Source organism: Balaenoptera musculus, chromosome 2 (assembly GCF_009873245.2).
Source record: "Balaenoptera musculus isolate JJ_BM4_2016_0621 chromosome 2, mBalMus1.pri.v3, whole genome shotgun sequence".
NCBI lineage: Eukaryota > Metazoa > Chordata > Mammalia > Artiodactyla > Balaenopteridae > Balaenoptera > Balaenoptera musculus.
The window spans coordinates 89,124,596-89,140,347 of NC_045786.1; the positions used below are offsets into that span (position 1 = coordinate 89,124,596).

Below are 15,752 nucleotides of genomic sequence, written 5' to 3' on the forward strand. Positions count from 1 at the left end.
TGACTGTCTGTCTTCCTTCCAGACCTGCAGCTTTACCACAGCGAGACACTAGAGCTAATGCTACAGCGTTGGAGCAAGCTGGAGCGTGATTTTCGACAGAAGAGTGGGCGCTATGATATCAGTAAGATCCCTGACATCTATGACTGTGTCAAGTATGATGTGCAGCACAATGGGAGTCTGGGACTTCAAGGCACAGCAGAGTTGCTCCGTCTCTCTAAGGCACTGGCTGATGTGGTCATTCCCCAGGTGTGTCTCACATAAGGGATGGAGCCTGGGGCTAGGGGCACTGCGGAAGGAAGGAGAGAAAAGGCAGGAAGGAGGGGCGGTGTGGGAACCAGGGGAAGGAAACTTAGAGAAGGAATTAGTTGTTACAATTAGAGCTACAATCCTGGCTCTGAGGAAGCCCAAGAGGCTAACTGAGGAAAAACCTGGAGAGGGGGAATGTGGTGATTTTGGAAGAAGCCCTAGACCTGAGGTGAAGACAGGCATGATCTTGGACCTGGGAGAATGAGGCAAGAGGAAAACAAGATTCATTGAGGTGCTTATTCCTGGCCTATGGCCCCTAGGAGTACGGGATCAGTCGGGAGGAGAAACTGGAAATTGCCGTGGGCTTCTGTCTTGCACTGCTGCGGAAGATACTACTTGACCTGCAGAGAACCCACGAGGATGAGTCTGTCAACAAGCTGCACCCTCTGTGAGGGAGGGCTGGGCGGGGCGCTGGATGGAGGGAGGGGCATGTCAGGGAGCTCTTGGGGGAGCCCAGGCTGGGACAGCTTGGGGAACCGAGAACGGAAGCGGTCCTGGGATGGAAAAGAGAGGGAAGTCTTTGAGGCGGGAGGAGGGAGTTTGTGGAGGGCCGAGAAGAGGACTGGCTGACAGTGTGAGTGACTTAGCTGCTGTCTCAGGTACTCCCGAGGAGTGCTCTCCCCAGGCCGCCATGTTCGAACACGTCTCTACTTCACCAGTGAAAGCCATGTCCACTCCCTACTCAGTGTCTTTCGTTATGGGGGACTTCTTGATGTAAGGATCCTTTTTCCTTCAGCCTATGAATGTCTTTTCCCAGCGTTCTTTTACTCTCCTCCTCATGCTTCTTTTTTACCGCAAGCTTCCTCTGTTCTCCTCGTCTCCCTGCCCATTCCCTGACTCCCTCGTCCTTGGGCATTAGCTTACCTCTTCTTGTGTTCGGTAGGAGACCAAGGATGCACAATGGCAGCGAGCTTTGGCTTATCTTAGTGCCATCTCAGAGCTCAACTACATGACCCAGATTGTCATCATGCTTTATGAAGACAACACACGGGTGAGGAGCTAACAGGGGGAGGTGAGGAGAGGGCCCCTTCTTTCTTCTCCATCCCCTTTTAGGGAAAAACTTTTTTATGCTTAGAATCTGTAGAATCCAGTTAGGTGTGGTACCTAGGTGCAGCATGATAGAGAACATCCAGGAGGTTCCTCCTGGAACAGAAAGCATGTTTTGGGTTGGTGTTGAGCCAGAGAGATACCAGAGAACATAGCTCTGGCATTAGGGAGGGTATGGGATTTGAACAATGTTACAATGAGTCTTTTTCTCTCAAACATTGTTACACATATACCTTCTTCATCTGGCTCCACAAAGATATCTTTAAATGTGCTGCTGTATGCACTGTAGCAAAGCTGAATTCCTGTGGGAGATGGATAGGAAGGGGGGCAGTTGTAGAACTGGAAGTTGGCAAGTCCTGTGGAGGTTGAGAGTATGAGGATCCTGTAACACTAGACTGTAGATAAAGGGAGCTATTACTGTAGAGGGGTGTAAGACACTGAAACCTCAGCCCTGGGAGGATGTGTCCTCTTGAGTTCCTCTCTGTTGTCCCTGCCTGGTCTTCCACCACCATGTCCAGCTTCTCCAACTGCCCTTTCATCTGGTGATGCCCTAAAGGATCCCTTATCAGAGGAGCGGTTCCATGTGGAGCTGCACTTCAGCCCTGGAGTGAAAGGTGTCGAGGAAGAAGGCAGTGCCCCAACTGGCTGTGGATTCCGTCCAGCCTCTTCTGAGGTGGGTCAGAGTGCTGGGATTTGGGACTGGAGGACTTAGGAACCAAGTGATGGGAAACTCGGAAACAGTACAGGGAGGTTAAAAGGGTTGGGGAGAATTGGATTCGGAGGCTGGAGACCATTAACACCTCTCCTATCTATGCCTGTTGTTGGGTAGAATGAGGAGATGAAAACAGACCAAGGCAGCATGGAGGACCTGTGCCCGGGGAAGGCATCAGATGAGCCAGACCGAGCATTGCAGACCTCACCCCAGCCCTCTGAGGGCCCTGGCCTCCCAAAGAGATCACCCCTCATTCGTAACCGCAAAGCCGGCTCCATGGAGGTAATGGGAGGGGCTTGGGAGAAAGAAGTGGTGGAAGTGCTCATAGGACAATATTCATGAATCTTTGAATCCCCTCAGTGGAATTCTTAGGACCTTAAACAGAGTCTTCCTGCCCCTGATGGATATGTTTTACTTAATCTCTCTTTCACAGCTGGTCTCCCAGGAAAGCTCCTCTAAGCTGGTTGCTACTTCTGAGGTTAAAGAGATGCCAGTGAGGGGTGCCTGAGAGATAAGGACTTTTAGAGATGAGATTGAGGAGGAGGCCTCTGGATGAATTTGAAAAGGCAGTTCTTTAAAAGGAAATATAGTAGAAAAGCATGTACTCTGGGCTAAAATCCCAGTCTGATAATCAGACGCTGTGTGATCTTGGACAGGTACCTTCTCCAAGCCTAAATTTTTTTCATCTGTAAAATATAAGTAATACTCACCATATAGATGCTTAGTAAACAGTAACAATGATAACAATACAGTCGATATTGAAGGCCAGGCCCCTCCATCTCTTTGTTGTCTTGGGTAAATATTAAGGCTCAGATCATAGTAAATATCACTTTACTAAAAATGGCACTTTAATTTAACCCCTTTAAGGTTATCTGTACTCTCATCCCAGAAAGGGAATCAAGTCTCGAGGTCTATCTGTCTCCCCTTTGTTCTGATGAGGTTTATCAGTCTGGGCCTGGGTTCTCCTAGTCCTGGTTCTATTTCTCTAGCCTAGAGGATAAGACTGTTGTAAATCTCACATTGTGTCCTGGAGTAAAAACCAAAGTTTTGGTCTTTTCCTGGAGAGATCCTTTCCCTCTTTGGCCCAATGACACTCTTTTTGACCCCATGATTTATCCCTGTCTCAGGGACCATGACTGTTTTGGGTCCTGCTTTGACAGATGAGTCTGTCTTGAGTTCACTTGGCTTGGTGCCTGCTCTCTGTCTTAAAGGAATTGGTCTTTCCATTTTGAAATATCTCAGAAGAATCTATAACTAGCTTACATAGGTTCAGCCAGAGGTTTATGGTTCAGATTTTGGAGAATGCTGAGAAGACAAACTGCAGTCTCTCTTCTAGACTCATCCTTTTCTTCCTGATTATTTTAAGATGGACTTGAGGTCATGAATACTCAGAGTTTCCTTAGGTGGGGTATGCATCATTTTTTCTTTGAGGTGTAAGTTAACTTAGTATCCATAGTACATTAGTACACTGCAGACTCATGTGAATAGATCAAATGGACAGAATGACATATGATCTTCCATTAATAAACTGCTCCTCCACATCCAGTGTCTTCCCCATTCACATCATCTGCCAGTCTCTGGCACTATTATGTTGGACCCCCTTTTTTCTTCTGATTTAAGCAGTCAAGAGACAGGCAAAGCAGAGCTCTCAGTGTATCATCTCTCAGACTTGATGAAATTGACTTCTTTCAGGCCTATAGGAAGCTTTCTGTTGTAATCAGATTTCTTCCTCTCAGTTACTAGTGCTGCTTATACCATGGCTACCCAGGATGATGGTTGCCCAAGATATGCTCCTCAGCTTTGCAAGAAAATCTTCTCTCTGCTCTTTGGTCATACAACTTTTTAATATTAATATTTCCTCTCCGTGTTCTATAAGTACAGGCATTGGTAGTCTTATTCTTATCAACTACGATCCTTCTTTCCATCCCTTCTTCTCCTCTTGTCATCTTATATTTTTGGACTGGTTTAGAATACAAAATCTGTGACCTTCAGAGCAGCTATGCCCTAGGTAATCATCCTCTCCAGCCTTACAACTGCCTCTGCCCAGTGGGCCCAGGGCTTTTGGGAACCTGTGGGTGTAAGGAGCCGTGACCGGCTTTCCACCCGGTCTGATTGCAGGTCATGAACATGCAGTGCACGGGGAACCTGGACCTGATCCCCTTGCGGGGACGGCGCCGCCGGAGGTCAGGGGACCTCCCCCGGCCTTCCCCAGCCATCGGCCTACAGCCCCGGGCTGTGTCCACCACTCACCTGGCATCCTGCACACAGGTGTCCCTCCATACTTCATCTTCCCTTATTGCCTCTGTCTTTGCCTTTTGGGACTTAGGGACTCAGAACACTGTTGAGGGGTGTGTGTGTGTGTGTGTGTGTTTGTGTGGTGGGGGTTGTGTGATTGAGCCCTTGTGGGCTTTTCAGAAATCCATTTCATGTCTCCAGGAGTGGAGGGGAGGGCTTCTGGTTCAGATAAGAAACTGAGTATGGCTGCCATAGCCACAGCTGTCCTGGAAAGAAGAGAGCGTAGCCAGACTCCTTATTGTGGCTGAGCTATTGTGATTTGCTTTCTGAGTTCTGTGGAGGGATATAAAAGATTAAGGTACCCTGCCCTGCTAAGCACTGAGAATGGTTGAATAATGATTTCTCAGATTTGGGATTAGAGGGCTGTAGGGACAGGCATCTTGGAAATAGAAGTGCTTTCTAGTATAGAAGGATTCCCTGGACAGTTTCCTCTGTAAAGTATACTCTTAGACTTTGCATTCTTCTTCTTCATAAAAATCCTTAAACTTCCTGACACTGCTTGGTTTTGTAGGGGCAGGGATTCAGGACCTGGGTTTTAGACTTCTCAGTTGAGGTGGCAAAACGGTAATTAACATAGAGTCCTTTTTCTCCAGGTGCTTTCTGAGACCTCATCCTCGAGGCCTGGTGGTTACCGACTCTTTTCATCTTCACGGCCACCAACGGAGATGAAGCAGAGCGGCCTAGGTACGGTTTTCCAGCATCTTTCATCTGTTGTTGGGAAGGGGTGTCTGTCTGTTCTTTAGAGTTTTATTGTGGGGAACCTTAGTCATGGGAGTTGGGGTCATCTAGTCAGTGGAATTGTTGGGCGGGGCTAGGGAGGATGAATTGGGAGAAGCCACATGTAGGTGTGAACTTTGATCCCAGATGATTGTTTGCATTCCAGGAAGGTGTCTGTCTTTTGGTTTTTCTACACAACCCCCATTTCTCTGGCTGAAGGGCATTTTTCGGGCTTCCCCTCTTACTCCTTATCTGTCCCTTCAGTCTAGCCCAGACATTTAGGGTCCATGGAGACTCTGACTCTTCAGAGTTATCAGAGACAAAGCTATAAATAGAGGCACTTGTGAGATGCTCCCTTCCCCCAGTAACGGTCATATTCCTCATTTGGAGAACTTGTGCCATGTCTTCCTTTAAGACCTGTGTTTATTACATCCTTGCTCTGGCCCCTGCTACCTCCATGCCCTCCCCTTCATCCTCTCCTAATCCTGTAATTCTTTTTCCTTCCTTCCTGAAAATTGAGGGACAAATCTGAGACTGGTGTAGTGGCAGAGGCTTCTCTCAGGACTTTGAGGGAATGTCTCTTGATTTTTTTGATTCCTGGAGAGGGGTGGAGAACATCATTCAACCTTTCCTAAGAACACAGACTGCAGAAAGGACCAAGCCTCAGAGGGTATTGTATTCTTTGGGAGTGGGGAGGGGTCCTTGGGAGGGACTATCTTTGAACACAGCGCCTGTGAGCCAGTAACCAGAACTGGCAGGTAGAGACAGTGGTGTGGGGTCTAGACTGGGTCCCCTGGCTCTTTCTATCTTGTCCTATTATTCTCTCCATTTAGCTCCTTTCATTTTTCTGTTACCTTTCTCCTTGGCACCCAATTTCTTGGCCCCAAAACGGTCAGCATTTGGTTACCAGCAATGGGAAGAAAGGTTTTTGGTAATTTTCCAGGCTAATTTTATGGGAGTAGCTTGCCTTCTAGATCCCTAAAATGAGGTAGATGGTTTGGTGCATGAAAAATAAATGACAAATGTCTAGATCTGTGATATGGACTTCTTTTCCCAGAAACCCCAGTAGAGAATAGGTTTCAGGTAGGTGGGAAAGAGGATAGGTGTGTCTGGCCCAGTTAAGGGGGAGTGCTGTCAAGAACAAGGCAGAGGCATGAGTCTGGTTGACAGATGGTGGTGGTAAGGTAAAGTCTACCCCCTGAGATGATCCAAGACTGGACACGGCAGGATTGGTGGGACTACGCCAGAAAATTATTTCGTGGAGGAAGTAAATGTAGAACAAAGCTTGGGGGTGGCCTGGGATACAGCCAGCTAGTTCCAGCTTCTCTGAAAAAAGCAGACATATTTAGCAACCCTTATTTCTCTCTGGAACTCTATTCTTGAGCTTGTTTGAACATGAAAGGTCGGAGAAATTGCTGCGTAGAGGAGTGGTCCTCAATTCCAGGGTGGAAATTATCAGCCATCTGAACTTCTTGATTTATGGGGTGACCCTGAAATGCTGGGACCCCTGAAACCATATCCCTTCTTTGTGGGCTCAAAGGAAAACTGACCTCTCCACTCTGTCCATTTCCCCTATGAATGTTAAGTTCCCAAGTCAAACCCAGGGTCTTGGCTAAGATGGATTTGGAAGTAGAGGAGAAAATCCCACAAACTGGAGTGTTAATCTTGTTTCCTCCTGCCCATTCTCTCCTTGTGGGCTATAGTGGGAGACGGGACCATGGGAGTCCCAACCCTACTGTCGATCAGATACTTGGGACAGTGACTAGCTTGATTTATTTGCTTCAGGGATTTTTCAAGTTTTATTTACTCCACTTACTGTCAAGAGTTCTCTTTGCTTTCTTTGAACTTATGTGTGTGGGCATCTGGCTTTGAGCATAGGACTTAGAAGGCAATAAACTTTCGAGAGTAGAAAAAAAACATCTTTTTCGCTGTTCTCTGTTCACGAGGTTCTCCTGAGTATGGTGTTCAGCGGTTAGGAGGCATGTTCTACATATAATCACCTGACCCTTCACATACCTTTCAATTTGTGTCCATTTTCACTTCAGAAACAATACTCTGTTTCTTCTTGATGAAAAAAATTACTATTTCTTTTCTAACTGAACACGGTTGATCCTGAGTCCGGAGACCTGGACTCTAGTCCAGCTTAGCTCCTAACAAACTGTATGACCTTGAACAAATGAGATCCCTTTTGAATGTCAGTTTCTTCATCTCTAAAATAAGAAGGCTGAACTGGATGATCTTTGAATCCATTCCAGCTTCAAAAACTCAGTGAGTCTCATACTTTCTTGGGAAAGGTAGAAAGGTCTAAGGGAAAATAGAAGGGAGGGAATGTTGGATGAAAAACTTAGGAGGAATTGGAACTTATGAGGACTTCAAATTTGAGTTGAGTACTCTAAACTTAGTCTCTAGTTTCAGTCAAAGTTTCTTTCCTTTTAAACAAATAAGGGACTCAATTTCTGGGTTCTTCAAACCCTATATCCAGCATAAGGAGCACTGAATTAAATCTAGGGAGATCTAGAGGAATCTACCTATTCTTTGAGCATTCCTGAGAGCCACCTAGAGAGCACAGTTTATCCCTTTCAGTAGCTTTGAGTCCCCTAATATGACTAACCCTGTATTTGTAGTGGCCTCTTGTATCTGCCAAGTAGACTTTCAGGAGCATCCTCACTTAGCTTGCCCAGTGTGGCTGTGGACAGTAGTGAAAGCTGTTTGTGGTTATGTCAAGTGGCCACGTGGTGGTGGCTCTGAATGGTTATGTGCGTGTGTCCTGATGTTGTCATGTGAAATTGTGCATACTTCTGTGTGGTAATTGCAGCTTTGCGTGGCTACTAATGCACTCCCGGCCTTGCAGGCTCACAGTGCACGGGGCTGTTCAGCACCACAGTGCTGGGCGGCTCCTCCAGCGCCCCGAATCTTCAGGACTACGCCCGCAGCCAAGGCAAAAAGCTACCACCTGCCAGTCTGAAGCACCGAGATGGTATGTGGGTGGGTTTTGGGGGGCAACTCTTTTCTTCATTTGTCCGCCAGCAAGGACACAGCTCGAGAACAATTCATGCTTAAGATGGCGCTGACACTAGCCTTATGACAAGTTTTCTGCATCAGTTATAGAGGGGAGAAGGAACAAAGACCCCATCCACCCCTCCATTTGCATTACCTCTCACCATACAAATACTACTTATTTATGCTTATCCCTTCATAATCAGCCACATACAGCCCTGCTACATCAATTTACTCCACCTTTGTATTCTTTCCTGGATTCTGGCCTGTAGGGGTAGCGACCAAGGAGGATGATCCACGGTCAGGAAGAATGTAGTGGAGCCTCAATTAAAATCTAGGAAATCAGGGATGGGGAAGTTGTTCAGCCAAGGCAGGAAAAATGATATGGCAAGAGATTGGGGGACGTGATGAAAGTTTCTACAAAGATTTTATTTCTTTGTAAATGACCAGAAAGAGGATGTGGTGGTGAGATTAGGGTTGTTTGTGGGGCCGTATTATGGTAGAGATGACACACGGATTCCTGAGAGGAGATTATCCAAAGGAAAAGATTGAAATGTGGTAGTAAGGAATCTAAGGGGCGGGGGTGGGAGCAGGTCGTATACTAACTGTAAAGAACAGAGTATATTGTGAGCAAATTCCAGAGCAGAGGGTGGGGACAGCGGTGGGTATAATCCCCGTGATGTCTTTTCTCCCCAGAGCTCTTGTTTGTCCCGGCCGTAAAACGATTTTCTGTGTCGTTTGCAAAGCATCCGACTAACGGTACGTTTGCTTCTGACTCAACGTCATTCCTCCTCACCATATCACCTCCAGACACTTAACCTCTGAGTTCTGACACTGACTTTCCTTCTCCCTCCACTGTGTTGACACCCTGCTGTCTCTGAACCACTCACTAATTGTTGCTCTTGGGATATATCACTTGTTGTGACAGACCTTAGCCTTGGCTGCAGCCTGGCTGCCCGATTCCTGGGGCAACTCAAGGTCTTATTTCCATGGTCACCATCATCACCATTGTGTCACTTTTTTCAGCATCATCACCAAAACATGAATTAAACCTCTTCCTTTCCCATCACATGACTGCCAGGCTTTGTACAAACATGATAATGGTTCCCCTTCTTAGAAAGAGCATAGTATTACCTATATCATCCCCATTTCTTCTCTCTATTTGTTTCCCCAACTCCTCAGCTTATGTAATTTTGATCTTCCTGTTTTTTCACCAGCTCTTTTGTTGGAGTGGATGACTAGTTTGCTTCTCTTTTGGAGCAGTGCTGCAGTTCCCAGTTCCCAAGCCTACCCATAAAGGCATTAGTCTTGAGTATATTGTTTTCCATCTCCATATTCCTGTCTCCTACCATTGTGTGTATTTTGTGTGGCTCTTGTGCTTCTGACATCTGCTTTATGTCACTACTAACCTAGGGTCTGGGCCTAGAAAACAGGAGTCCAGATTGATTTGGGATACAAGAAAGAACAAAAGGAGTAGGAGGTGGTAGGTACAGGAAAAAGAATTGTGCCTTGAGGGTTTACATGTGGTTTCCATGCAGCCCCAGCCTACTTATGGCACTACAGTCTCCGAGAAGGGGAAGTGAAGAGTTGAGATGTCTACTGGAGATTCCGGGGGAGCTTAGGAATAAATAATATTTCAAGAATACTGAAGAACAGGGTCTGCCCACACTAAGGTGGGAGAGTTTAGAGATCTGCGTAAACCCAAGACTGAAGGGCTGTGGTCTCTTTGTAGGGTATGGCAGAGGAACCCAGGACTTACACCTTGCTTTATCCTTTATATCCTTAGTTTCTCTCTGCATTGTATCTTGTCTTCAAGGTAAATCCAGTTTTGTTAGATACGATTTTCTTCTGTTCAAGAGCTAAGACTCTGAGGGAGGTAAAATTAGCCTGGCTTCCTGGCTGAAAAAAATCTAGGTGCTGATCACCTGCTCCTTAGACAGTGGCAGCCGCTAGATTTTAGCCCAGTCAGGCCATACATCTCCACTAGGCACTGGTGAAATCTCCCTAGGTTGACTAGCTTATACTTGCTCAGTTTATACCCCTACCCACCACCTGCACTCCCATTTGTGCCTGTGACAGGAGCTTCCCATTCAGAGTGGTGTGACTGTGCCAGCACAGTTAGCTTCAAGCTCTTCTGGCCTTCGTGCCACAGTCATCTCCAGAGTAGACCCTCAGGCACCAACCCCAACACTACAGCCTGGGATTTGGACTTAGGAGACTTATTACTTAGGGTACAGAAGATGGTACTAGGAACTTGGGCCCCTGACATCAGAGCTAAATCACAACTCTCCTAACTCTTAGGCTCTGTGAGAAAAGATCCAAATTCCTCAAACAGGTCCTCAAACCTATATATCTCTAGTTCCCTGAAGCCTTGGTTAGCAGCCTCACCAGTAAAGAAGAATTAATTCTACCAAAAGGGGGAGAGGAAGAAAGACCTGGACAATTATAGTGCAAGAGAGTAAATTCAAGATCTCCTCCAGCACCCTGCACACAACCTCAGGGCTCCTCTGGCCTTTGTTCTTCTTGTATTTGAGCTTGGAGGCTAAAGTGCCTGAGAAGCCGGAATCTGGGATCTAGGAGAAAAAGATTTGGAGCTATTATGTCTCTTGCTGAAGATTATCTAGATTTAATTTGGCCCTCAGGACAATATGAGGGCTCTACCCCATGGCCAAATGTTACTGGACTGACCCAGCAATTACAGAGTGGATGCTCTGTCTGCAATTGCTTGCAGCAGATTAGTCACAACAATGTGCCAGCCTACTGTCCATCACCACCATCTCTTTGCCATGATGTGTGGCTTTGAAATAGCAGCTGGAAAAACTGGACCTGGCTTTGGAAAGGAGGCAAGGCAGTGCTACTTCCTTGCTTTGATGGGAGAACACCCCTCAGCCCATCCCTGCCTCTATTCCTGATAAGCTTCTGTCACATCCTGTGACTACATCAAGTATATAAGTATGGCCCATTAGTAAACTGCATGCTGAACTTACCAAGGTGAACTAATATAGTGGGAAAGAGACTGTGTCTCTCCCTCATCCAGAATGTCAGAGTGTACCCACCAGATTTGCCAAGCTCATTCTCTTCTAGGGACCCACATAACTGTGTGACCATTGGTACAGAAATCTCTCTTGACATCCAGACTAAGGTCTCTGGAAACCATAGTCTCATGGGATCACCCTGTGGAGCCCATTCTGGTCTGGGAGTTCTGAGCAGTCATCCTCAGCTACCTTGATCCTACTTTCTCTGTACCATATTCCTGTTATCAGTTAAGACCCCGTACCTTTTCCCCAAGATCTTTTTCCTACTGTTCCTCTTAAACCCCCTTCCACATGTCTTTCACTGCCTTCAGCCGTTTGCAGCTGAATCGCATATATCCACAAAGTTTGCCAACCAGCTAAGATAATAAGTAGTTTCGGATTAAAGCTTTTCCACTCATCTAGCTGAACAAAGTGCAGTTAAACTCACCAGCAGTGGGAAGAAAATATAAAATTATCTCTTTTGGCTTCTATAATTGATACAATGTCCCCCCAAGACTTATGCAAACGTTTTTTAAAAAGTCTATGTATTTGAACAGGAATGAAGGATGATTAATCAATATTGGCATTTTCACATATTGATTCCATTTTTTACATGCTGTTTTAAAGGACACCTGGTTTCCTGCTAATCCATGTCAGTTACCTAACACAAGCCTTGTCTGTGGCTATCTTAGAGTGGTCCAGGGAGCCCGGCCTGAGTCCTTAGGAGCTTTTTTAGCTTCAAACTTTATCCTGATAACCTATACCACTCTTGACCCCCTTCTCTGAGTGACTTCAAATCTTTTCATCTCTATCCCAACCTCATAAATACATTCGTTTAAGAAACAAGCCCTAACTAGGGTTTGCCCAAGAATGATTGGGGACACTGGAGTTCCTAGCTACAGAACTGCCAGCTCACCCCATCCAGAACGATGTGACTGCTGTCTGCAAGCACTGACTGAATTGTGCACAACGAGAAAGGGGAGGGCCTGCTGTATGATGAGGTCTCACATGCCCCTTCTTCTAGACTCACTTCTTTTAGACTTCTTTTAGCATGATGCCAGTACTCTTCCCTGCAAGAGATGTCCCGTGACTCTGACCATCTCTGCTTCTCTCTTAGCTCACCTTGGAGCTGAGTGGCCCCACCTCCCAGGAGTACTTATGTCATCCAGTACCCCCCTCATTGTCTCTCCCTCTTCTCTTTCTTTATCTTTGTGCTTCCTGTCGTGGTTCCCCCAACCCCTCCAAGAGCTGCTGGATGACCAGCACCCTGTGGTCCGGTTGCTGCGTAGTTGTTCCTCTGACTGCACAGGGGGCCGGCCAGTCTCCTTGGATGCCACGCTGGCGCATCACCTGCACCAGTGCTCCTACCACCTGCGCCTCTTCCGGAACTGGCTGCGCTCAGGCCAGGATGATCCCGAGTGCCTCTACGGTACCCCCTGCCACCAAGCTGGCTGCTGCCACTACCCTGGCTGGGACTGACTGCTTTGCTTCTTGCACTTTTGGCAGGAGAGCCCACCTATTCCTTTCTCCTATTTACTCTAAGGTTGTGTGACTTGCATTTAGTTGCTTGGATGGGATTGGGGCCAGACTGCCTGGTAGCTGTAGCGTTGGCTGCTCCTCCCCTTCCTGTTCTCCTTCCTCACTGCCTCCTAATGTTACCTATTCCCAGTGCTATTCGGTACAGGCGTAGTCTCTTGCCCTGGAATCTATTCTTATCTCTATGACCCTCTACTACCACCATCTTCAAATCCAAATGTTTTTCTAGCTGTTCTGAGAAGCTGGAGACTTTACCTCTCCTGCCCTCCTGCCACTAGAGTACAGGGGGAAATTGAGGCACAGAGGTCTCAGTTGAATCCTTGAAGAAAACAAGGGCCGAAGGTTAGAAGATGGTCAGGTATAATCCTTTTGAGTTATATAGGTTTTAATCATTGTCAGACAGGAGGCTGTGTCTTGAATAGATATTGCTGTCCTGCCTACCTTTAATCCATTTAAGGAGATATAAAGGAAGCATAGGAAATATTGGGGACTAAAAAAGTGGTTGAGATGTATGCTTCTTGATCCTCTAATGGGGACATTTTTTTTTTTCATCAACAGGCCCTGGGATTAGAGTTACACATTTAGGTTTACCCTTCACCCTACAATGTAGATCTACATTGGAATTGTTGGGTTCAGAGCAGAGAATCAGTATTTATTCTTTTTTCTAGGGGGTTTGCCTCATTTTCCTGAAGGAATAGAGAAATACTAGCAAGTCTGGGGTCTTCAGTGAGAGCAGAGGAAAGAAGCTTTGAAGTGATGAAAATAACCAAGAAAGAACTTCCATCCCCCAACCTGTTCATACATGTGGTTTTCCTGAGCTGAGCTTCATGTGTATTGCATGCCCTCCAGCTTCCAATATTCTAGCCTTTCTACCCATATCCTAAATCTGCATGAACCCCTCCTCAGATCCCAAACCCTCCTCCTTAATCTGGTTCTCGTGTACATGATCCCTGAAATCTGCTGTTTTTTCCCGGCTCCATGACCTCCCTACCTCTCATTTAGACCTACAATTTCACCCCTTACCTCTGGACCTTTTGTTTTATTTCCCCCAGAAAGTACAAGAGGAGTGTAGGTGCTTACCCTATTGGGATTCTGTTGATTTTTCCATGGAATATTGCAGGCTTTCCATAGGTAGGATAAGAGGTGATTTGATTCACCCAGAGGCCTTAGCAGGAAGACTTTTTAGGAAATCTGGAGGTGACAGAAATAGACTCCTGTAGGGGCTCTAAAGAGTTCCCTCTCCTGAGAATCTTGGATACCCCACACTCCAAAAGCCACAGACACTCCTGATGGTTCTCAGGGACCCTCCATGCTTCCTTGGCCAGTTGGGGTATATCCAGCAGGAATAACACTGACTTTGCCCATCTCTTTTCTAACAGGATTTGAAGGGTGCTCCATGGTGCCTACCATTTACCCCCTGGAAACACTGCATAATGCCCTTTCCCTGCGTCAAGTGAGTGAATTCTTGAGTAGAGTCTGCCAGCGCCACACTGATGCCCAAGCACAGGCATCTGCAGGTATGGAGAATACTCTTATCTTGTACCACTATCTCTGCCCCAACTCCCATGCTTCCTAGAACATGAGTAATAAATTAAAAAGATAGGCACTCTGAAAAAGTAGACTTGAAAAAATGTTTAATTGCATAGGTTAACTCAAAAGCATAGAACTATCACTCCTTCCAAAGTTAACTTATAAATTTAATGTGATCTCAGTAAGAATAGTACTGTTTTTCTAAAGTCAGACAAATTGATTTTGAAGTTGTCATTAAAAAAAAAAACAAGCAAGAATAGCCAAGGAAATCTTGAAAAGAAGAGCAATGAAGTCATGCTGGCCCTACCAGATTTTAAAACATTTTATAAAACTTCTATAATAAAAACAGTGTAGTATTGGTACATGAATAAACAGAGACCAAGCAAACAAAGTAGAAAATCCAGAAATAGTTGAAGTTAGCGTTTCAAAATACTAGGGGAAAGACAGCCTTTAAGAAATGGAGTTGGAAAGTTAGTAGAAGGAAAGAAATCATAAAGATCAGAGCAGAAATAAATGAAACAAACAAAGAAAACAATAGCGAAGATCAATAAAACTAAAAGCTGGTTCTTTGAGAAGACAAACAAAACTGATAAACCTTTAGCCAGACTCATCAAGAAAAAGAGGGAGAGGACTCAAATCAATAAAATTAGAAATGAAAAAGGAGAAGTTACAACAGACACCGCAGAAATACAAAGCATCCTAAGAGACTACTATAAGCAACTCTATGCCAATAAAATGGACAACCTGGAAGAAATGGACAAATTCTTAGAAAGGTATAACCTTCCAAGACTGAACCAGGAAGAAATAGAAAATATGAACAGACCAATCACAAGTAATGAAATTGAAACTGTGGTTAAAAATCTTCCAACAAACAAAAGTCCAGGACCAGATGGCTTCACAGGTGAATTCTATCAAACATTTAGAGAAGAGCTAACACCCATCCTTCTCAAACTCTTCCAAAAAAATTGCAGAGGAAGGAACACTCCCAAACTCATTCTATGAGGCCACCATCACCCTGATACCAAAACCAGACAAAAGATACTACACAAAAGAAAATTACAGACCAATATCACTGATGAATATAAATGCAAAAATCCTCAACAAAATACTAGCAAACAGAATCCAACAACACATTAAAAGGATCATACACCATGATCAAGTGGGATTTATCCCAGGGATGCAAGGATTCTTCAATATGTGCAAATCAATCAATGTGATACACCATATCAACAAACTGAAAAATAAAAACCATGTGATCATCTCAAAAAAAAAAAAAATGGAGTTGGGGGACTTCCCTGGTGGCACAGTGGTTAAGAATCCACCTGCCAATGCAGGGGACACGGATTCGATCCCTGGTCCGGGAAGATCCCACATGCCACAGAGCAACTAAGCCTGTGCGCCACAACTGAGCCTGCACTCTACAGCCTGCAAGCCACAACTACTGAGCCCGTGTGCCACAACTGCTGAGCCCGCGTGCCACAACTACTGAGCCCGTGTGCTGCAACTACTGAAGCCCACACACTTAGAGCCCCGTGCTCCACAACAATAGAAGCCACCGCGATGAGAAGCCTGCGCACCGCAACGAAGAGTAGCCCCTG

The 15,752-nt window shown here is 45.7% G+C and overlaps 1 protein-coding gene across 13 annotated transcripts in view; it reads left to right on the top strand.

The window, feature by feature from the left end:
- Positions 1-15,752, top strand: part of PPIP5K1 (diphosphoinositol pentakisphosphate kinase 1) — a 45,598-nt gene that overhangs the window by 13,688 nt on the left and 16,158 nt on the right. For 4 of the 13 annotated variants that reach the window (XM_036843509.1, XM_036843510.1, XM_036843511.1 and 1 more), the window contains exons 20-31: positions 23-246; positions 567-694; positions 906-1,020; positions 1,190-1,297; positions 1,910-2,026; positions 2,183-2,347; positions 4,184-4,333; positions 4,954-5,044; positions 7,929-8,054; positions 8,771-8,833; positions 12,335-12,517; positions 14,004-14,141. In XM_036843509.1, coding sequence (XP_036699404.1) covers positions 23-246; positions 567-694; positions 906-1,020; positions 1,190-1,297; positions 1,910-2,026; positions 2,183-2,347; positions 4,184-4,333; positions 4,954-5,044; positions 7,929-8,054; positions 8,771-8,833; positions 12,335-12,517; positions 14,004-14,141 — 1,608 coding nt within the window. The remainder of the gene's footprint in view (positions 1-22; positions 247-566; positions 695-905; positions 1,021-1,189; positions 1,298-1,909; positions 2,027-2,182; positions 2,348-4,183; positions 4,334-4,953; positions 5,045-7,928; positions 8,055-8,770; positions 8,834-12,334; positions 12,518-14,003; positions 14,142-15,752) is intronic. The other 9 variants (XM_036843514.1, XM_036843517.1, XM_036843515.1 and 6 more) reach the window with 9 other exon arrangements.